Source organism: Molothrus aeneus, chromosome 4, assembly GCF_037042795.1.
Source record: "Molothrus aeneus isolate 106 chromosome 4, BPBGC_Maene_1.0, whole genome shotgun sequence".
Taxonomy (NCBI): domain Eukaryota; kingdom Metazoa; phylum Chordata; class Aves; order Passeriformes; family Icteridae; genus Molothrus; species Molothrus aeneus.
In genome coordinates this window covers 65,131,487-65,156,340 of record NC_089649.1, presented here as the reverse complement: position 1 = coordinate 65,156,340, position 24,854 = coordinate 65,131,487, and the positions used below count along the sequence as shown (strand labels likewise).

Sequence of the window (24,854 nt, the reverse complement as noted above, 5' to 3'; positions counted from 1 at the left end):
AGTTCTTCCTCATGATGGTGGTGAGGCACTAGAACTGGTTGCTCAGAGAAGTTGTGGATGCCCCACCCTTGGCAATGTTCACAGCCAGGTTGGACAGAACTTGGAGGAACCTGGTCTAGTGGAAGGTGGCCCTGCCCATGGCAGGGGGTTGAACAAGGTGGTCTTTATGGTCCCTTCCAATGCAAACCATGCTGTGATTCCATGATTTAAATTAAATGTCACTTGTAGACTTTTCTTAATACTTTTTCTTAATAATAGCAGTTATTCAAGTAAATAATTCTTTACAAATGGCTGAAACATCAATATGGTTATGACTTATAACTTTTCACAGCTTCTTAAGATAGTTTCACACTGCCTTAAATTACAGTGTGACATTGACTAACAGTGTGGTGAGCTCTAATAATAGATCTTAAATTATTAGTCACTTACAACACAGTCAGAAGCAGAATGAAACAGATTAACATATTTTTAAAAGGAAATTAGGACACAGGACACAAAAAAAGAAATAGATGAAAAGACCAGGATCATCTGTAGCAAGAGAACACAGTTACATGAAAAGTTGTAATTTCTAATTCAAGTAAATTAATTAAAACAAGAATATCCTGATAACCATTGAAATGACATGCAAAAGGTACAAATCAGAACAGTGAATATTAAAGATGAATAAACAGTCAATCAATTGAATAAGTGAAAATAATTGCATTTATTAAACCAGTGCAATAAAAACACAATAGAGAATTATTGTTTGTTCCAGAGTAGTGTCTCATGCCTTCAGTCAGGATTAAAGCACCATATATTCTGAATATTTGGTAAGGAAAAGTCCTTTCTTAGAAGAACTTACAATATACATAAAAACTTAATTATAAATTTTTCAGGATTTAGGAATGAAAGAATAGGATTTTCAAAACATCTCAGCATTGTAACAACTGATCACCTCACCTCCATGCTAAAAGTAAAACAGGAGGAGCAGGTTTGGACCAGAATTAAGTGCTATCTTATGTATGTCCAAAAACCTGTGGAAGCAATGTAAATTACCTGAAATTTTCTCTCTGGACAGCAAAATAGACTTGACACAACTCTACATGCTCCAGTTCACCAAATGAATGCAGCCCAGCTCCTTTAGCTTAGCTCTCCATCGTGGCTAAAGGACATTTCTGTTTCTCATGCACATCATCCTGAACATCACAGCCCATCAGCTCAGCTGCATTGCCAGTTAACTCAGGAGCTGCCTGGAGCTGCAGAGTTGCATCTGCCCCATCTTACACATCTAGTGATTCATTTGAAGTTCAGGACCATGTTCTCTCTGCTAAATACAGAACTAGAAGTTGGCATTGCTGGTTCTCTGTCTAGCTCTGCTGCTCTCCTAACCAATGCCTTCAGTTAGAAAATGGGAATAATATTTCTGAGATCTAAGGAATGAGTATTTCTAATACACTTCTATTTTCAAATGAAAGATATTACAGAAGATTTAATTAACACTAAACATGATTTCCTAGACTGATGCCAATAATGAAATAGTACACACTATTTCCTCCTTAATCTTCATCAAACAAGATAGATAATTTTGATGATGTTTTATCTCTTCTTCTTACATGTTTCACAGCAAATAATGAGTTCTGGTCTTGCAGTACAAGGCCACCTGCATTTTTTCAAGCTTGCTTAAGTAATAACACTTTCATGCAATATGCTGTTCCACAGAAGGAAGCATTCAATGTGACATCAATAAAGATGAAAGAAAAATTCAAAGCAATTTGTACATTCAAAATTTACAGTTTTCACCATTCCTCTGCATGCACCCACCTAGCCATTGCATAGTCTGAGTGAAAGAAGTTTGAAAAAGCTCCTATACTTTTGCTTAATAGCTTAATTGAATCCTCTTCACTTTGAAGGAATATTGCAATAGCAAGCTCCTCTCATTATCTTGTGCTAAAAGCTATGGCCAACTGGATTAGAAACTGCAAACCAGGCAGACACTAGTACATTTTTAATTCTACAGATGTTAAGAATGCCTTTGATTTAGAAACTAGTATTTTATTAACTATGTTCTTGCCTGACTAAAAATTAGGCATCATTATTGATGAGTACACATATGATTTCCTTTACTGAGAAACATGACTTGCATCTGAGCATGCCTGTAGTGTGGAACTAGAAATAGTGCTACAGCCTGACCCTTCAAATGCAGAAATATTTATGTGAGTGCCAGTCTCAACATGGTTTTTGACACCACTTTAGTGTGCCCAGCATACAACAGCCATCTTAAACTATTATGCTGCACTATAGGATTTTTAAAAGAAGATATTTTTCATTTTCTTAACACTACATTGATCATTCTTCCAGTTTCCTATAAAGCATTACAGAGACTAAATTCTCAGGCTCCAGTGGATCAGCCCAGCCATTACTACTGTATCATAATCATATTAATAAATTATATATGCCAAAACTAATTAAACTGTTCTCAATAGATTTTTTCATAGTATTCTATTTATGAAGCCATATTGTTAGAGCAAATCTTTCTGTAGTACCAGGCCAGCTGTCTAATAAAACAACTAATGAAGATTTTGTTTGTTACTGGAAATCAATATATTCCAGGTCTGGACTATTCACTTCTAAAGTACAGAATTGGAAGGCTTTCCATGACTACTTCAAACACCTAGAAATTATTACACTATTGAACTGACCTCACCAAAACAGCTGTTACCTTATTAGTGAGCAACTGCATTTTTCTTTATCAATAAAAGAAACAACTTTCTGTCTAAACTCAAAAGAAGAGCACTGTGGCATGACATGCTGCAGGCTCCAGTGCAGGTATGTTCACTAGAAGAGGCCAGTGTAGGAGAGGGGAAAAAAGAAAGAGAGGATTATCATAGTAGTGTTCATCAGAAGGAGGTTTTTAACAGCAACATGCAGCGCTTCAGGATGTTGGAATGTGCCAAGAGATGCTCAAACTAATTAAATTCATGCTTCTTCTGCAGACAAGGGACTAAGGCTGGTTCTGACCTAGATGTTCTGAACTCACACTTGGAAAACCCCAGCTCTGTGTGGTGGCTTTGTGGCAGTGCCACCTCCCAAAACAGTTACCTGAAGTTAGGCAGAGATTAACCCTCTGTACAGTTTTTATATAGTTTTTGCATCACTGGGGAAATTTTTACTGCTGTTAGCAACACACCAAAGCATAACATGATTTAGCTTTCCAGATTGGCCTGTAGAAAGATAAAATATAAACCACCAACAGTTTAGTGGTGGAGTTGGCAGTGCCAGCTTAACAGTTGGACTCAATGACCTTAGAGGTGTTTTCCAACCTAACTGATTCTATGATTATTACATTGAGCTGTCTGTTTTAAGAATTTGAATAGAAAATAAATTATAATAAGGTTTAAAACTGGGCAAGTGGAAAAGCTTTAAAAAAGAGGGTTTGATCATCATGCACAACATAGCAGGACTCAATGATCTTAAAGGTCTTTTCCAACCTAACTGATACTATAATTCTGTAAGGAATTGAGGGCACCTTATTCTCACCAAGAGCCTTCAAGCTGAGAGCCCAGACTAAAGTTTAAGATGGTTCCTGCTGGACACTCCTACATCTTCAGAAAAAAGTGGTGCAGGACAAGGTCACAGGTCTGATTCTGAACTAGAGCACACCAGTGTAAAATTTCCACAACATATGACATATTTTAACTTGAAGAGATACTGAAAATTAAATCATATTTGAACAGGAGATTTCCTAAAACAAAAGGATGGTCTTTGGAGAAGGAGCGAAGAAGATTAATTATTTGAAATCCATTATAACTTAATGGTTGGAGTAAAAAATTCTAGTGAATAAAAAACTATAATAAATCTTGAGAATTTAAAACAATGTTAGCAGTTAAGTATTTATATATGAACAATAAAAATATAAACATTGAAGAGTTACTAAAAGTACAGCGCTTTAAATAGGGCATTAATGATCACTTGGTAGAATAAACTTTGAAATACTTCTTTAAAATATTCTCTAAAATATTTTTTAAATATTTTAAAAATATTGCTATTTTTCTATTTCTCACAAGGTTTTCATCTCATTTAAAAAAGCACTATGTCTCTGACCAGTGAAATGAAGGTTATACAACAGTATCAGATTTTATATCCCAAAGATTACTATCTTTGTCTCTCATCCTATGATCTTCCCCTTTTTTGATATAAGCAAATCAATCAATAAAATAATAATCCAACTAGTAACACCACATTTTTTGTTTTGAATTTGAAACCTATAAATGCCTAATGGGAGACTTCAAAATTGCAGATATGGGAGTACACAGTTAAAAGCTATGTGTAAAAAGTTTAAAAATAAACCCAAAAAGCATAAAAACTGTTAAGTGGTTAGGAAAAAAAAGAAAGATTAAAACAATAAGGTATTTTAAAATCAGACAAATGGGGGAATATGGAAAAAAAATGAAACCCAATCCATCAAAACCAAAAAACAAATGGAAATATGTTTCGTGTTTTTTAAAGTAAAAAAAAAATTAATCACTTGAAAAATTGACACATTCACACTTAATAAATTAATATTTAATAAAATAAAATTTTTAATAAAATAAAATATTGACTAAAAAGGCACGTAATGAAATACTTTGCCAGAAAAAGCCAGAATGGTCACTCATTTAAAAAACACTTGCATGGATGTCAAGAAGATTTAGAAATTATGACATACAATGATTTTGGTGGAAGGCTTTTAAATCCTACATTTCAGAACTTAGACTCATCCCCACAAGCAGAGGAAGATGAAAATCTGCAGACAGACAGACAGACATTTGTACTCTCTACAGATCTTACACCTCCCTCCTGGAGCATCTGTTACTGGCCACACTCAGTGATAATGGACCAGATGGAAGCTGGATCCAATTCCTCTCAGAAATATCCATGCTCCCTATACTGTAACACTATTCATTTATTTTCTGATACTACTAACACTACCTGTTGGGTAATTGTGCCACAGTTTCCCCACAGAAGCCCACAGATTCCAGGGCACACAATGCCTATTGTCATGTAAGAAAGGAACAAGATTATTAGCATATTGTAATATTTTGTAGAATTTTCCCTTTTAAAAATTTTTTTGAGGCTGCACCTATGTGGATTCCTAATGTTGTAATATAAAAGTCATAGCTCAGGATACATCATGCCTGAATAGATGTTACTTGCATTAACTTTAAGCTACCTCTCTCAGTGTTTTCATTATAAAGACCAAATTATTTTAAAATTTTTACCATAAAAATTCAGCCAGCCTGTGAAATGGGTTTTCTCAGCAGCTACATCATGAAGAGTAGGAAACTGAACAGATGGCTAATTAAAGATAATAGAATTTTTGCATGTATCCAAAATGTTTGAAAACATACAAATCTAAAAAGTGACCTACAAAAAGGTTTTATAAATGAAATATATTTATTTGTATTGAATGTCTTACATAAAGGAATAGTGAAAAACCTGCTAAATCATGCGTGTCCCTTTTGGCTGTGATATTTCAGCATTTTAAATGTACTTGGCTCTTTCTATAAAGAATAAATTAGTCTGATTTGCTCTGGCTCACTGAGCATGAAGTGTTCAGGTAACAGCTCACCATCTTGTGGATACATGCAAAATACTGCTTTGGTTGCTTGAGGAAAGTGATGATTTTTTAAAGTTACAGCTTGCATAGAAATTCAATGTTATTTGGCTTCTTTGGGAGGCAAAGAGCTACACATTAGACAACAGCTATTGAGAGTGCAATATGACCTCAGAAATTTCCTTCTGCTACAGAAACAAAAGCATTTGTCTGTGAAACAACAATCTTATTCTCCTCTCAAGCAGAATCCAGAATTTATTTTTTCCTTGTACTTCAATTTCTCCAGTATCAGGCTAAGGATAAAAGTTAATCATCTTGCTACAGTTAATACATTAAGGAAGTTTGGGCACATACTGAGTGGGAATTGTGGGCAGAACACCAGAGCAAAAAGCATTTATTTGAAAATCCTGGTTAACTGCAAGAGAAGAAACATGAGTAAAAACAGTTCTTTCACTCCTGAAGAAACAGATAGACGGATGTAATTTTTAAGCCCAGAATTAAAGATGATCAACACACATAGCAGCAGCACTACGAATTTTACTTCATTTATTTGTTTGAAACTGTGATGCAATCAGGAAGTTGGGCTTATTAATATGCCCTTTTGTATGAATCTGAGAGATTATAAGCAGTTTATAAAGTAATAATTATTGAACCCCTACACACCTTATAAAAATGCTGCTAGATTCTTGTGTTGTACTAAAACTGAAAGCCACTTTGAAGAAATTAATCATTTTTGATTGATCACATGACTTGTATCTGAAAAAATCCAGGTCACATAAAACAATACTTGTTACTGGGACAATAAGAGCTGTTTCTAACTAATTTAGATATCTGTAGAAGTGAGTTGTATTTACAGTTCACCAGCACAGAAAATCATTAGCTTGATTAAGGTGTTCCTTGAGGAAGACATACAAAACTCCAACATCCACTGCTATTGAAAAGCAGCTGGGATCAACCAAGAAAATAAACCTTTTCCTTTTATTTGCTGATGGTTTCTCCTTTTCAGATTACTCATTTATATTTGGCCTGTGGTTGAACCTGTCTCTTTAACTGGGCTCCAGACATGCTGAGAAGTAAAGCTGTGTGTTTGTGGCACAGGTCCAGTGCTGAAGGAACAATAATTTCGTGCAAAAGCAGATTTGGTGGATTCACACCAAATTACTCAATAGTTCTGTAGACTTGTTAAAATTCATGTGCATGTTGTTGAGATACTGAGAAGTCCATGTAATATCTGGTAGACTTTGGGTAACATCAGTGCTTCTTCAGCTTACAAAATGATAATATGTACAAGCAATGCTCTAGGCAGCAATTCTTCCACAATTTGCCAGCACCCTTCTTTCTCAGTAAGTTTCCATGTGACTCTCACTGCAGTGATGTTTTAAACACAGAAAAGAATACAACTGTCCATATGAGTTCACCAAGTTCACCTTTGCACTCTCATCAATTCCACAAATCTTTCTTTCAGCTGCTACTGTATGCCTTGATCTCGTTTCAAAAGTTTCTCTGCTATCATCTGCCTGCAGGAAACATCATGAGGAGGTTCTGTGGATTGCATCAGATGGGTAAAAGCTGGCACTTCAATAATTTATGCTAGCAGCACATTTTCAGTGAGCAACTTGGACAGCAGCAGCAGAACATATTAAGAAAGATCTAGGTAATACAGGAGAAGTCTGAAAACCTTTGATTACTTGTCAGCACCACACAAAATGCAGAGATATTAACACTGATGCCAGTAGTCAACCCACACTAATATTAGATCTGTATCATATATATTACATTTAATACTACTTTTCCTGATTTCTGTAAAATTGCTTCCAAGTAATTGATTGCCTTGTTACTGTCAACTGCATAAGCTGCTAGGCTAGTATTTGAGTTAGAAGATAAAGAAACATAAAGAGAAAAATGAGATTGTTAGTTGACAGAATTGATCACACTGTTTCATCAAGAACACCTCTCTGATGAAGCATCATGAAAATGTAACTTAATCACCTTTCCTGACTTCCAAATACAGTGTCATACGTGCAAACAAGAACTAAAAATCTACTGATTGCTAGTCACACAAAAATGAAGCTTCACACTATTGGGTCAGAGCTTGCTCACTGCTGAACAGCCTCCAGCACAGGAACAATGAATGCAGTGTTGAGAGTGAAGACTGCAAGCATACCTGCAAACTAACACTAAAAACTGTAAGAACTTATTTAGAATTATTTTTTCTCTATTTCTAAGGTAAGGAAGACAAAATGTTGAGTGTTAGCCAAAACGTAGCTATGCTTAATAGAATACTGTCTCCCAGGGTAAATGTTCATAATCACTTCTAAAGCATGTAAAAATGATATTTCCCTTTGATATGCTGTTCAAAGTGAAAATCCTGTTTCCAAAATTAGAAATTCTAACAGGGAAATAAAGACACTTACAGGGGTATGAAGATAGAAGAAAAGATAGCTGTGTGCTGTCTTTGGAATGAATATGATCTGATGGAGTGATAATTAGAGATTGATTATGTTTCTTATTTTGGAAGAGCTACTGTACATTCCCACTGTTACAATAGCACCAATTATGTCCACACTTCCTTTCAACAATATTTTTCAAAAGGCTTTATAAAGGATGTTAGAATCATTATCCTGACCTGACTGATAAGAAAATCAAGAAACAGACCACTGGAAAAAACCAACTGAATGTCACCTGGCAGACAAGCAGAAACACAATATTTCGAGTTTCAGTCCCATATTCTTTTGGCAAGATCCTTATGACGTTTTCAAATGCCACTGTCCAAGCAGGGAAGTGTTTACAGAATTTACAAAGGCATTGATTGTGCTTTTCTGACAAGCCTGGTCTGTAAGTACCTACTAAATATTACAGCAAGGAGCCATTATTGACTACTAAAACACTCTCCTCTAGCAAAGCCATCCAGTTGTTAATGGCTGGCAGAAGTTCAAAAACCCTGTTTAATACAGTCTATCCTTTTTAAATGCCCTTGCAGTGTTGGTCTTTCCCAGCTGTGACATTTATGATAGGAACAAGCAGGATAGGCAGTGATATTTTTCTGTTATCTGGTGTAGCCATTCCCCTATGCTTTCACAACACCAGGAATTTCAACATGTACAGCTCTAATACTTCCCCATGTCTGTTACCTTCTTAGCCATTTGGTGACATTACTTCTTTAAAATAAATAATTTTAGGAAAGAAAACCCCAAGTAAAATTTTCTGTTGAGAGAAAAAAACATTCACAAGCTTAATCAGACATGACATTAGTAGCAAAAAACTTTGGCTTTCTCAGAATTACAACAAACAGGCAGCTGCTGAACCTAAAGATCTTTGTGCCAGGCAGGAACTACAGAATGTAGTATGTCCTTTGCCCTTGCACCACCTCCACTTGCCTCCTCCACTAAAAGCTGTTGGCTGTTCCTCTATCACTCATCTAACTCAGTTATGCCTGCTACTGCTACAGAAATTTTCATCCATGCCACAGCTGACAGATTCTGGGCTCTTCATTCAACTCAGGTAGCAAAATGAATTATAATCAGTGCAGGCAATCTGCCTGGCAGTGTACAATGCAATATGTGATAGTGCATCATCCAACATTTAATACATAAATGTATCATTGTCTGAGTGCAGGCAGGATCTCCACCAAAGAACAATTTCCCTTTTCAGATTTGTACTAGTGGGTCACTTACTTTATTTTTTTTTTAATAGTTCAATGGTATTTTGCTTAAAAAGTTGCAAGAACATTTAAGAGTTATTCAGAAGTTGTTGTGTTTTTAGCATAGGAATGAATCCAACTACTTTGAATTCAACAAACTGAACTTTTATTTGTAATTAGAAATTGTATTTTCAAACACTGATCAGATAAGACAACACTGCTGTGTGTAACTGATACACACACTAATACACACAAATTACTTATAGGATTAGATAATACCCATAAAAGTACATTCAGAAGGATAAACCCTATTTCTTTGTACTGAGTTACACACTTACAGAAGTCCTCAATGCATGATTGCTACAGCTAAATTGTTATCATCCTTTCTAGATTCCAACAGAAACATTGATGTTCTGCCCTACTTGCACTACTCTGCTTTTGTCTGAACTTCTACTGCACCAATTCATGTTCTACTGGATTGTTTGCTACAAAATCTTTGCATTACCAAAGATGAGAAACCACTTATTTGGAGTTTTTTCTACATATTTGACTTCAAAGTCTCTTTTTATTGCAGCAAATAATAATGTTCAGTGGCTGTCTGGACCAGCTTCTCCACAGGAAAAGTAGACTTCATTATTTCTGCTACTGGCATAAAACTCTTTGAGGACATTCTGTGATCTCCCACCCAACTCTGAGCAGTCAGAACAGAAGAGAATCATGATGACCAAGCTTTTCTTTAAAGAAAAGCCATCTATATAAGAATGAAAAAATGTTCATTTATTTTGCTTGAGCACTGGTTTCCTGATTCCTGTTTTTTTTCCCAGCCCATTGAATGTTCGATTCCCACTGTACAATACACTCAAATACAGGAAGGATATGATCAGTAGGCTTGATTTCAAAGGTGCAGAACTACCACTGAATTCGATCTGACTGAGCTTAAATGACCCTGGGGCACTTCAACGCCTTGGGATGCATTTATAGATCCAACCATTTAAGCACAAAGATATAACTTTAAATGTATAAAAGCATTCTGCATGTCCTTGCTTGTTAAAAGACTTGGAGGTACACATGGTAGTCCTAGAGCTGCTTAAAATGCCAGAAACACATTCATTTAAACCAATTCTGTTTTGAAATCAAGAAGTTTTGCAGTCATTCATTACTAACCTGGCTGTTAGAGTTGGAGAAATGACAACAGAGGCAAAAATCTTCACCATAGCCATTTTACAAAGATCAGCTGCAGAGCCTACAAAAGCAAGTGATCTGGTTTTAATTTAAAGCATGTAAAAAGAAAATGTTCTTTTTGAAACTATGGCATAGAAACAAAAAAAATCAGAAGATTCTGAATAATAAAAATTTTCAAAACTAGCGGATCCAATTAATACAATAAGTGAAACATTAAGATTAATAAATAACAGAGGAAGTAATTACATGTTAATTAAAACTAGAAAATAACAATATGACATCATGTGTTAATTAAAGGTGAATTTGTCATTCACGACTATAGGTTGAAAAATTACTTTCTATAAAAAAAGGTATGAAATTATCTATCTCTAAGCTTTAATTAAAATTTATCTAATAATCAATTAAAGTTTAATGTCACAAAAGGTCAGAACATTGTTTCAGTGCTGCATTTCAATTTGGAGCCTTAATTTTACACTTTTTCATATTTCCATGTATATGTAAAGTATATTCATTACATTACAGTGTTAAGAGCAGTGGTGCATAAAACAGTGTCATGGCACAAAATAAATGACATATTTCTGGTCATCAAGACAGAATAATTCTCCAGGTCTGCAGTTTGGTAAAGGGCTTTGTTCTGATCCAAACATTTTACACAAAAGATTTATCTGATAAAATATAGAAACAATCCTTTGAGTAAAGAATGGAAACCATAATCCTCCTTGTCCCATTAAACACCCTAAATGTCCTAGATCATGGTCATTTTTACAACCCTGTAAGTCGATGAATTCTGAATTTTTTCTTCCAAATGATTCAACTTTCAGAATAGGGGCAGAGAACAGCCAGGTAGCCAAGTGACAAGGGTACTCTGCTGAGAGGTAATCAGAGAATCACAGAAATCTTCAACCTGAAGGGACACATAGAGATCATCTGTGGATCCATGGGACAGAGAAGGAGAAACAGCAAGCGTTTCTCACAGCGGCTTGTGAGAAGTTTTAGGGAGCTGGAAAGATGTGATAACTTGTTGACTAGGAACAATTTGCAGGTGGTGTTTTTCTACTTTATTTTTCTACTCCTCTCAAGGACAGTGTGTGAGAAAGGTGTTTCTGTTAGTTAGCCAATAGAACAGAATCTATCATACCACTCTATAAAAACCACACGGTTCTTTTGAATGAAGCCTTCTTTGCCTTTGCTACGATCCTGCCTCTCGCCTGTTCCTGCCCCGACCCCGGCACAAGAGTGACAGTCATCAAGTCCAACTCCCCAACTCCCTGCTCCTTGCAGGACTCTAAATCTGAACATTATGACTGAGAGCATTGCCCAAACATTTCTTGAACTCTGTCAGGCCTGGGGCTGTGACCACTGCCCTGGGGAGCCTGTTCAGTCCCCAGCCACCCTCTGGGTGAAGAACCTTTTCCCAATATCCAACCTAAACCTCCCCAGCACAGCCTCCTGCCATTCCCTGCAGTGACAGGTCCTACAGCTGTCACTGGAGAAAGGAGCTCAGCACCTCCCCCTGCACTGCCTCCCTTGAGGAACCTGTAGGCAGTGATCAGGTCGCCCCACAGCCTTCTCTTCCCCAGGCTGAGCAACACAAGGGACCTCAGCTGCTCCTTGTAAGTCTTGTCCTCAACCCCTTTCACTGTCTTGGTGACTCTGCACAGTCTGACAGTTTGATGTCCTTCTTCTATGGAGGCACCCAACGTGCACACAGGACATGAGGTGGGGCCACACCAGGGCAGAGCAGAGTGGGACAGTGACTGGCCAGGGAGGCTGCGCCTGATGTCCCCCAGGATACAGTGGGACCTTTTTTTCTAGGGAAGAATATCCAAGAGAACAAGGACAAAGGCTTAACATCTCTTCCTTCTCCACAGTCATCTATGACTGCCTCCTCTGGATCTCATGCACAGACTGTTTTGCTCATTAACTGCACCCATGCAGACCCTCAGCTGATGATTGAGATGGCAACGTCTGACTGTGGGTTTAGCCTGAAATACCTGTCTTGTTTTCCTGTTCAAATGATGTGGAAAACTACTCAACACGTTACAAAAAGGGACAACTGATATAAAAAGTAAGAAAGGCTGTTTCAGCAAAGGTCAGGTAAATATCTTCTAAGTGATTGTGAGAATAAAACTATACTGAGCATTTAGTCCATCACAAGAGATACGTTCTAGATACATTCCTTATGAAACATTGTAGAGTAATAAAATTTGAAAGGCTTCTCAAAATATTTTTCACTGAAATATGATTTTTAGAGGTAGCCTATTTTAAAAAGAAAATAATTTTCCTTTTAAAAAAGAAATAATTATAAATAAATAATTAAAGATAAAACAAACTGTTTGCTCTATAGGAATAGGTGCAACTGAAGAATAATATGCTGTACAATGGTGAAAATTATTAAACTGGGAAATATTCAAAAAAAGAAAAAACACTATGAAAGAAATGTGAGAAACCCAATTGTAATAATTCAAAGCTGCAATTTTACATTTCTTTCGATATTGTCATGCATTTGAAATGTTCTGCTATCAGTTGCTGATATTAAAAACAAAATGTAAACTACTTAAATTAGACTATTAGGCATAAATATAAAACACATATGAAACGCAGTTTAGTAAACTAAATGTGATAAAAAGTTTTATAATTTTGAAAGTTTTTACAAACTTCAAATACTATCTTATAGCTGAAATCTTAAAATTAAAACATCATGGTAGTCTAAAATTACTTTTTTTATAAAATTTGAGAATACTGAATATTTTAGAGTTTTTAATCCTTGCTTCACCACACCTTCTAACATTCCATTTTGAGTAACAATTACACTATATTTCATCAGATTTGTCCTCCAGTATCACTTGAACTGACAGCAAAATCTGACAATCTCATTATTGGAGCTACATAGAAGTGAGTGTTCCATAGACAGCCTTGCTCCAGCTCTTGGGACAGATGGACACAGCAAATGCTGCTCAGGGGGCTGTGTCTCTTTATCAGTGCAACGCTGTGTGCACTGCAGGACTCACAGAATGAGAATCAGAATTAGAATTCTAGACCTGTAGGTATCTTTGCAGAGACAGTACTCAGACTGTCAAACATGACATAAATACTTAAGTCATTTTAAAAATGAAACATTAAAATGAATAATATTTAGAGAGAAAATGATACTTTAAGGAAAAGGAAAATTCAAATAACTTTAGAAGGAGCATGCCATCACCATGTCTAGAAAGCACTTTTTCCTTGCCTGTAAATTGTACACTTCCAGGGTAACTTAAAGAAAACCCTGTCAGCATCATCCAATTAAAAAAATAATTCTTCTAAGTGACACCAAGGTAGGAGGGATCTCAGTCTTGGGCTGACAGCTCAGGTTTTTTTTCCTTTGGGTGGCTAAATTCTGTACACACCTGAGCTCCAAGTGACCTAACCAGAATATGTTATTGCATCAGATTAACTAACACATGAGCACAGAATGCTGACTTTTACATTTCCAATCTATATGTAAAATGGTTTTCTGTGGAAAAAAAATACCTTTTTTCTTGCCCTCTACAGAATTATGTTTGAAGTTTCTGCAAAGAATGGGCTGGATTTCAAAACAAATAATAGCAATGCACAATTATTGTAACATTCTGTATTTCTGAAACTAAAGCTACCTTGCAAAATAAAAGCTGGAATCTGTAAGAAATCACAGAAAGAATCAAAGAAAGAATCACTGAAACCCTTCTGGAGTAACAAATTATAAGAACCAGAAAGGAAAGTGTCTAAAGAAACAATACACAAATGAAGAATGGAATTCTAGATATTCTCTCTATACATAGTTTGTATCAATACCTATATTTTACTATCACAGAGCACTGTAGTGAATTAGGACATTTATACTGTTGCTGTTATTAATATTATCATTATTATTATATTATTCTGTTTACTGGCAATTTCCAAGGTAGATGGAATATATAATTTTAACTTCTTTTTCACAGGCAAACTCACGCCTACTCTAGTAGACTACTGTAATATTCATTCTTCTGAGATTATCAGAGTTGTTGCCTACTAAAGCCAAGCAGGGATAAAGACAGGTGGGTAGAGAGGAAGGTAGGGAGGCAGATCTTTACCTTGAACAACAAAATTTACAGCCTGCCTCTCTGCTTGAGTGCGGAGTTTGTAATCCTGTGCATTGATGTTGGCCAGGGGCCTTTTGCGTCCCATTATGGAAACCACATAACCTTGCAGGATTTAAACAAAAATTACTTTTATGTGATACAGAGTGATTAAAATCAAATTTCAAAACTAATTTTTGAAAATAATACAGATATTTGTAATTATGTGCTGCCTGAGTCAATTTAATATTTTGTTCACTGAAAATAACCAGAGCTTATTTAAACACTCATTTTGGTGTAAGCATTATTTAATTCAGAGAATTGGTACATGCTATACAAGGAAAACTTTTGTTCTTTAAGGCTGTTAAATTTTTATTAGGAATGTCTACGATAAACCAGCAAACTCTCTCTGTGGGAGATGAAACTATAAATACCTAGCAGAATTAGCTATCTATTAGCAGCCATAATTAGAGCTCTCCACACAATGAATAGTTTACTTGGGAATAAAAAAGAAAAATCAATTTGTAGAGTAATTAAATCAGTAATTAATATTTCCCAAAAATATAAAATAGGTTTTTTTGGGAAAAAAAAATATTTTTTTCCAGTTTCTTTATATAGTATTTCTGTGCTCCTTTCACAGCCAAACCTCCTTAACTCTCGTGTGGTGGGAATTTTTAGTTTAAAATAAACATATAAACATAGTTAAAGCTTTATGTTAGGCCCTATGATGTGTTTTCCAAAAAAACTCTATTTGGAGCACAAGTGAGAGGAATTGAGATAGGAAAAGAGATATGAGGTTCCTCTTGTCAAAATAACACACACAAACTTAGCTTATCTTTAAAAATAAACTTCTATTCTTATTTTAAGAAAAATGAAAAACCATCCATGTTAAAAATGCATCCTTTTCTTTATATTTCTGATCACCTTGACTACCCATGAATCGCCGTTAGATACCATGAAAATTCAGACTGACATAGTTTCATCTCCTCTGCTGTGCAAGCACAAGCCATGAGGAGACCTCTTCAAACAAAAAGTTATCACTTTATTATGGACAACACATACCCAAGCTTGTGTGCAGAGGATGAATTAATTCAGCTTTCTGTGAATTAGTGCATTTCCAGGAGGGCTGATACCAAAAGTACCAGTTTTGAAACAAGAAACTGAATTATCAGGAAGTTAGGGTATTCTTTGGCAAATCAGTCTTCCCAATTTAACTAACATTTTCCATGAAAAACAGCATTTAAAGATGGAATTCTTGAAACATTGTATTCTTAGGTAAAATCAGATTTGCTGCAATATCCTGATTCCTGTGAGGAGTGACTCCTCATAACTGAGCAGCATCCCCAGACAAGCACCATCATTTATGTAACAGTGGCAAAGAAGGTGCCTGGTGTCAATGGTTAATCTGCAAATGCATGCCTGAATGAGGCCTTAATGTGGTCTTTTCAATATGTCAGTAATTTCATAAAAACAACAGCAGGATAGTAATATATACACTAACAAATATCTTCCTCATAACAGAACTATTTTTATGCTTTTGTTGTCTACAAGGAGCATCAGACACTCATAACACTTAAAAAATATTAGTCAGAGCCGTGCTGCTCACCCTTGAACTGCAGATAAGTTAAGAAAAATCACCTTCTAATGAGCTCAATAGGTTAATAGGTTGGAATGTTTTTTGGGTTTTTTTTTGGAAAGTTAGAATCCAAGGTGGATTAACAAGAAAAATATTAAATAATATTGATCTGCTGCAGATTTCTAAAGCTTGTACAACCTAAACAGGTTGCCCTTCTACCATTAATGGTTAAAATGGTTGATAGGCAGGAATGTAAGAAGGAGTAAGAAGTAATTAGACAAGGCTGCTGTGATGACTTGAGAGTATTAGTCATGATGTTCCTGTCTACTGAACTCATAAAGGAGATTCTCTTGCCCAGAAGTCTGTTCATTGAAATTCACTCACTTTAAAGAAAAGAATGCTAAATTATTTTAAATATATCATAAATAAATAATAAATGTGTAATATTTTACTAAGTATGTTACGTTTGGCTTAATTACAGTTAAAAATGGATGTTCAGTAACTTCACTTTTCTTGAGCAATATTAATAAACAAAGGAATGCAAATGTGTTACACAATGACAGTTCATACTTCCAGTAGATTTTGAGAACCTACAAAGTACAAAAAATTAATACTACCAATTTTCATGACTGGAAGTGAATTATATGTTTCTGTCATGACACTCACCCATACAGTGATGGGTAATATTATATTGCAAATTTACTATTTATTTATAAAAAATGTCTTAGTACTGCCTGCCCTTTTAAGAAACAAAGAACTCAATTTTGACAGTTCCGCTGATTAGCTTTTAAAAGACAATATTTCAAGCAGCTATGTTTTCTCTTCTCAAATTACTGCACTCCTAGGATTCACTAAATATAAATGAATATTTAGACTAAAAACAAATTTGGTGCAAGAAGAGTTTGCAGCTGCTGGCTCCAGAAGCACTCTGTGCACATCTGTCACTACAGCTACCACCTGAACTTCAAGAACATAAATTCTGATTGATGCAAAGAAAAAATAAGTTTAAAAAAATGGGCTGTGTAAATTGACTGAACTTCCACGGTCCAGCAGCCATGTACCCAATTTATTAGGTAGAAGATTCCTTGGGCTTTTTTTCTGTTGGAGTACATTATATGTCAAAATGATGCAGTGTAACTTGACATTAAGTGGGGTTCATTCTGAGAACAGATGTCTTATTCTGTTAGTGTCTTTCTGAGAAAAGGCAGACTTAACCAGCTCCTTTTAGGGCTAAAAAAGAAAAAAACCCCAAACCTGATTCACCAAGAAAGGATATTCCATCTTTTTCTGTTGTCCTGTAACTATCTGAATTTGGGTCAAGTTGAATCTTTGTCCTCACCACTGTCACACAGTGCAGATCAATAAACAAAATATGGTCACAGACTTTGGATTACCTTTATTCCGGCACTGCTCAATGGTTTTCTTTGTAAATTCATGCACTTTCTTGTATTTTTGCATAAAACTCTCTATAAATTGACTGGCTTGAACAGGAGTAATTCCCAAGCAGTCAGCGAGACGTTCTTTACCTGGTGGTACAGAAATTATCTCTGTGTGCAATAAAGCAGAACAGAAAACCACTACATACAATAGCACTGTTTTCATGCACAATTAGTGGAATTAATTAACTTTACTTACCTCTATGAAAGAGGATGGATCTGATACACTAAAATCATATTGCAGCAAAATAAATGTTTAACCCTGAGCTTGAATGTTTTACCGAAGTTACTGGATTAAGTATATAATTAGTAAGAAATATATAGGAAGTATGTAATTAAGAAATTCCTAGTTAAAATTTATACCTATAAAGTGGTTGAAATCTCTTTTGTTCACAGAGCAATGCTGTTGTTTTAAGTATCATTTTACTAGATCAGTGTTGCAATCTCCAAACTTTGAAGAGCAGATAAAGACTTGAAACTAACTTTTAACAAACACAAATATATTGAAGATCTAAAAAAGGTTGGAGATGTTTAAATTTAGCTAGAAGCTTTAGAATTCAGTCTGAATTTAGAAAGGATGTTTGGAGGCTGGGTCCCACAGATTTCAGAGTCCTAGGCACCTCAATGTCAGTAGAAATTGGGGTCCAAGTTTTGAGATAAAAGAGTTGGAAAAATAAAAAAATGGGAAAAGAAAAAACAGAAAACATGTTCCAACAGAGGGAGAAAGGAATAATAGCTTTTGGACAGGATATAGGTGCACAAGATATGTTATGCTGGATCTAAGAGCATTTATAAGAAAATGTGGAAAAAACCTGAAGATATTCCAAAGTGTTAAAATATAAACTAAGAGTTACCGTTTAAATCCACTTATAAATCAAAAAGTTCCAGTAAAAAATAAAACATACATCAACATTACTCATATGAAGTTTGAAAGACAGATATATTTATGTCAGCTGCACAGCAACACAGAACCAGCACTGTCTGCAAAGAGCATAAGCTGAGAGGAGACATCTCAAGGCACCAAAGGCACGGAATAGTCATTGTCACAGTAAGACTGTCAAGAAAAATTGTCTGGCACTTTAAAAAGAGAGAGGATTGCAGCCATCTAAATGCCATCACTGTCAGGCTGATGTGCATTTTAGAACAATTCTTGTAGCATTTTGTTCTCAGTCACGCCAGGATCTGCACTGAGCTGCAAGAACACCAGTCTGGACAAGGTGCTAGAGGAAGAAATTCACCCAGACATCCAGGATGACATTTGCTGAGCTACTATAGATTTGTTCTCTTTTTTTTTTTTTTTTGACATCTAATTAATTTGGGTTTTCTTCCTGGGTCAGCAAATGACAAATCTATTTGATAAAGCACACGTTGCTAACAGCTAAGAGACTACTGTAGCTTCCTTAGAGAACTGTAACATCTAAGTTTGTCCATGTTATCCATTTAAAGAACTATTAATATACAGAACAATTGCATAAAATACTAGGAAAATTAAAGCACAATATTAGCAAGGACATCTGGAAGGTCCCAGGGAAATGCAGTTCCCAGGAAGCAAAAAGAGGGGAATGAACAGCTACCTAATTGTGTCAGATCATGCTCCACAGTGCAGGAGCACAGGCCACGCAAGGCAAAGCCCAGGATGGACTAAATCTTCCCTGAGCACTCTTCTTGAGTTATTTGTGCCAGGGTAATTATCAGCAGCAGCCTGTGAGCTTCAGTGTTCTCCATTCTGCAATATCATCTTTCAAAAATGAAAATAGCATTAGTTTTCATTTAAACACTGTGATAGCCCTCTGTGTCAGTCCAGGGCTTGAACATACTGCCATCGAATAGAAGGAATTCCTTATTTTACAGATGTTTAAGTTGCCTGTGTTTTAGTTCTACAAGATGACTAAGGCAGAAGCAGGTGAATTGAACTGCTCCAAACCAACCAAAAATACTTAAAGAATCTTCTGAGCTGGAAAGGACCCACAAGGATCAATTCCTGGGCCTGCACAGGACACCCCAAGAGTCACACCATGTGCCTGGAAATGTTGTCCAAACACCTCTTGAATTCTAGTCAGGCTTAGGGCTGTGACCACTGCCCTGGGGAGCCTGTTCCAGGGCCCAACCACCTCTCTGGGTGAAAGCTTTTTCCTAATTACCAATCTTCTTTTTCCTTTATTATCCTTCAGAATTAAAGAAAAGACCTTGAAAGCATGAACCAAGTGCAACTTAAGAAAACAAAACATACAACCTAAGAAAACAAAAAGAAAATAAAAAGATTACTATTTACTACATGAAAGGGTTTTATTAGCTCCTGTAAGCATAATACAGGCAAGCTCCTCAGGGAGTGTTTTTGTAGTTTTCAATCCTGAAAGAAATATTATTCACACTCTTCAGTTGTATAAAAATGTCTCATTTATGAAAAGTCAGCTGTCTTTTGAAGGGAGACAAACTGTGGGTGGAATTCAGACCATCAATTTCAGGTATCTAACAATTACTTTTTGTCAGCCCAGTTTCCTTTTAAGTGGTTTAATGATATCATTTCATGTCTTAATTAGGATCTGATCACACTTCTAATGAACTGGAAACTTCTTATTATCTTTGAGGTGCTTCAACAGCCCTTGTTTGAGAGAGAGGGACACAAAGCAAACGAGTAAATGGAGACACTTATATCAAGCACTGAAATCTTTAGTGCCTGGTTCAGAGCAAGTGAGGGAGTGCCAATACTGTGCTTAAATGTAAACATTAAAGTTCTCTATAGGTTAGTAGACAGACATAGGATCCACTGAGCCCCAAGAATTGAGGCATTTCTGACTATATACAGAACTACAGGGCATTAAACTGGTGGAGATTCTTCTGATTACATCTGATATCTGCCTGTTCCACCCACAGTGAAGGGAAGAGATAGGAAATGTGGACCTTTTGCATGGACCAAGGGGCAGGGGTCACAATGCTGCCATTTTGTAAAATAACCCAGTGATGAAACTATTCAGGTGGGAAATGGAAGGTTTGATTCCAGTCTCAGCACAGACAGGTCTAAATTTACAGTGTAGGGTACTAATGCTGGGCTTTTTAAATACAGATTTTAAACACAGAGGTTTCAAATGCAATACAGCTTAATGTAAAAATGCAGATGTGTATGCATATGTACACACACACATACACCCCTAAACATAAAATAGATACTCAGGAGAGCTGAATTTGATGCATTTGTTCCCAACTGAATACCATAAATGATAAATGGAATACCCTGGCTGATCCTGCCTTTGGTTCAAGGACTCAGTGCAAAAGATGGCTTAGAAAGCATTCACAACCAGGAACTCAAGATGTAGCATTAAGTGTTTCCAAGTTACATAAAGTTTGCAGCTCAGGGCTCTGATTTCCTAAATGACTTTTTCAAGAACTCATCCTCTGTAAAGAAAGTTAGTCAGGTGCTCACTGAAACCAATTCACAAGAGCTTCTAGGCTGATGACATACATGCATCTGTCTCCCTAGAAAAGGTAACTCAAGGCATGTAGGAAGTATAAGGAGAGTTGGGCACCATTTAGAATTAGCAGGCAGTTTTGGAAAGTGTGAAGAACATCTTGACTTATCTAGGACCTGGTCAAGACTTAGGCAGAATGGGTAACAGTGGATTTTTGCAAATTTTCTGCAGTTGTGAAGAAATGGCAGCAAACATTAAGACTCAAAGTAAGGAAACACTTTTACACTGTGAGAGTGAGCAAGCACTGGCACAGGTTGCCCAGGGAGGCTGTGGAGCCTTGAAGAGCCCTTTCTCCAGCCCTGAAGACATTGAAAATCTGGACACAGACCTGGGCAAACAGCCCTGGTTGAACAGGAGACTGGATCTGATGACCTCTAGAGGTCCTTCCCAATCTCTGCCATTCTCTGATTCTATAAATGTGATTTCAAATAATAATGGAGTTTTAAAAATTTCATTGCAGTTATTCTCATCTCTGTCTATATAGTAAGAGAATTAGTTATTTCTAGTTAATTAGTTAATTAAAAAGTCCACTCAAAATTAGACATATGCTTCAGTTATATCAGCAGTAAATAAATACAAAACCAGACAATCTTTGTATATGGCAATGCAACTACATTAATTTCATAATTTTTATACTGAGTAGATAATTTAATAATACTGGTTAAAAATATAAATGCAATACTCTTACAAACTTTTACTCACCTTTATAATTTCATTCTACTTATATAAATGATGAATAAAGTATAAATTTACAGTGGTTGGGTTTTTCGATAAATGCCTACCTGCTCCATAAACCACAGAGTAAACGATGCGCTTTGCTTGCTCTCTATCACCATGTTTCACTTGTTCAATTGGAATCCCTTTCCTAAACAGACAAACAAAAATCATATATTTTCTCTTAAAATTAAGTAGTTATCCCCAGAGAAAACTTATTTAAAGTCAATAATAATTTAATAACTACAAAATTGTAAGATATGGGCTTAAGGGCTTCTGTTTTCAGCCAGGAATGCACAACTTCTTTACAAATGTTCATAGTGATAGTCCATAGGAAATTAAATTATTAATTTTAATTTTAATCTTCCCCTTTCCTTTTCAATTAAATTCTTGGTTAGGAAAATCCTACTACTATATTACTAGTTTTTCAGATTGAGGAGGATTTAATAGTGAGAAAAGTTAATTATTTCCAGCAGCAGCATTTCTTCAAGATGTGAGGGTCTAGAGACTCAAAGCAGAAGTCTGACCTAAAGCTTGTTTAAATAAGATTATTATCAGGGCTTCACTAACAGAAATATCCAACCTTTTTTCAAGAAATGACTGATAGAAGCAAGCATTGCTTGCTCCATATGCCTTACAGAGCTCCACAATAGCAAGGCTCCATAAAACAGCAGCAGTGGCTGATTCTGAACTCAAGAATGCATCCAGATTACTCCCAGACAAGTGTCCTCCATCCCAGTTCCCATTCTCTCCCCACTGACATAAAACAGTCCTACAAAAATGCTAATGGATTTAGCAATGTGAAAAATGAAAAGCTATGACTCTGCAATCAAGTATGTGCCACCTATAGTTTTCCTTATCAAAATGCAGCTTCAGAAAGAATACTGAAATTATTAACAACTGAAAGCACTGAAGAATATTGATCATTTGGTTTAAATGGAAGGGTGTTGGGGGAAATCATACACTCACTCTCTGAAAAAAAATACCTACAAAAATTGTTTTTGAAACATGGAGATTAATTGCTATCAGAGATACTTGATGATAGCTGCACCATTTGGGAAAAGTCTCCCCATGAGACTGTCAATTTTTTTCATGAGTCTGGTTGCATTTTTAAAACTAAAGTTTTCTATGCTTTGCTATAAAAGCTTTTTTGTCATTAAAGATGTCTTGTTGTGAAGGTTTTAGCTGAGGAGCTTAGAGAAGATGGTGTATTTCTCTGAATCTTCTTCAAGGAAAGTCTTTCAACACTATTAAGATATTCAAACTTCTAGAAAATCAGCAGAGCCACAAATTTTTGCTTGCTTACCTCACACACTGATTTTAGCCAAGCCTATGCTCAGTGCTGGTATAATTAGGCACTCTGAATGAGAAACAGGCAGACACTGGACGAAATCAGATTTAAGCAACTCTTTACAGCTGTACAGATTTTTGAAGAGGAAAAATAAAACTGAATATAATTTCCAGCCTTCATTGGACAAAAAGTCTTTGGTTTTGCAGAAGCTCACATTGTTCCTTTGACTACTACTAACTGCTCAAAGATAAAACAAAACTTTTCACTGCTCAGTTTAGTTGAGAAACAGGAGTAATTTAATAGTGTTTCCACCTGTAATGAAGACTGTTCCCACTTAATCATTCTGCTAGTTTGAGACTCTCACAATTTACTTTCTTAGCTGTGGCAGGTCAAAAGTTCATGGATCTTTTTGAATACAATAGGTTGAGATTCCCAGTTGTACCTGAATACAAGGGCAAAGTGGCAATAAGAGCTAATAAGTGCAGAATTAGGAAACTAGACATTATTAAGGATTTCCTGAAACAATCTCCAGCAGAAAGACTCCAGGAATTTCCTGAAGAACCTGGCAGGGAACTACACAGACACTTGAGAAAGCATTGATCCCAAGGGAAAATATAATCTGGTAAGAGCAAATATCACCTTTCTGACATGCAACACTAAGACTGGGGAATGCTGAAACTGGGGAAACCCTAAAAATGTAATGCTGCTTTCCTAATACTGCATAATTTGAACTAGAGGATTGGACAAGACAAGAAATGGGAGAACAGCAGCAGAATTTACTTGCAGATTTACCGAAGTCAGAGGCTAGAGACAACTGAGGGCAGTGGGTACATCAGCTGCTCACTTCTCTGGAAAAGAAGGGCTACAACATAAAGGACACAGTGGGTAAGAACTGTGGAGACCTGTAGGGGAACATAGATATTCATCAGGCCATGGTGCTGAGGGAGACACAAGGTGAGACTTGTTGGGAGGGACTGGTGCCTCTAGAGAAGTTTTAGCAGTGAAAGAAGACACCAGAACTGGATTTGTGCACAACTGGAACTGCTGCTAGAACTTTGATAATGATTTTGCATTACCCAAGCTTCAGCTTGGAGGGCTGACTGGAAAAAACAGAAATAGTCTCATTGCTGTAATGATGACTGGCAGGGTCAGCAATCACAATAAAATCTTGCCTAACACAGTTATTGGTGCAGATGTACATGCATCATGTAATCATGGCAATCCAACAGTCACTTAGTAATTCCTGGTCTGTGATTAGTCATGAAACACATGGAAAAAAAAATTTCAGAGCCTTATCTTAAGTATTTCCTTCAATATAATGTTACAACCAAAATGGTCAGTCAACACCTCTGAGCATGTCAGTGGGAAATGTGAGCACTGGACAGAGAGGCATTACATCTACCACTCCGAGTATTTGCAAATTTATGTACCACATGAAAGAATACATAATTATAAGGTATGAAATTGCCATATAAATCAAAACTGCTTGAGCAAACAGAAGTCATTAATCATAACTATTCTTTTTTCTTCCTAATAAATGGGTTTTTTCTCTTTGTATTGACAATTATTGTCTTCTACTAGAGTGTTTGATTCCTTCTATAATTCAGAGAGGCATTCCTACGTTTGAGGTGAAGGCTGTTTATTCCTTTGAACAATAAAATTAAAGGGGAGGTGTGCAGTTTCTCAGAACTGCAGCAGCCATGTTAGAAATCCCCAGTGGGCTTTCTGCTTTATCCTGTTTCCTTTACAAACTAATTCAGGTTTGTGATAATTGATTTGTTTTAATGGGTACTGTGAGAAGCTATTTCATGATAAAATCTTTATTTTGCCTTTGGACTCATCATGGAACACCCATAATATTGATAAAAAGACATTGTGATCTGCATAATTGCATAAGAAG

At 36.0% G+C, this 24,854-nt stretch overlaps 1 protein-coding gene across 1 annotated transcript in view; it reads right to left on the bottom strand.

The window, feature by feature from the left end:
• The window catches only part of POLN (DNA polymerase nu), an 88,767-nt gene that overhangs the window by 12,430 nt on the left and 51,483 nt on the right, over window positions 1-24,854 (bottom strand). Inside the window, exons 18-21 of the mRNA XM_066549223.1 lie at window positions 21,732-21,814; window positions 17,441-17,572; window positions 14,486-14,596; window positions 10,377-10,455 (exon numbers count right to left, since the gene is read on the bottom strand). Of these exons, the coding sequence (XP_066405320.1) occupies window positions 10,377-10,455; window positions 14,486-14,596; window positions 17,441-17,572; window positions 21,732-21,814 (405 nt within the window). The remainder of the gene's footprint in view (window positions 1-10,376; window positions 10,456-14,485; window positions 14,597-17,440; window positions 17,573-21,731; window positions 21,815-24,854) is intronic.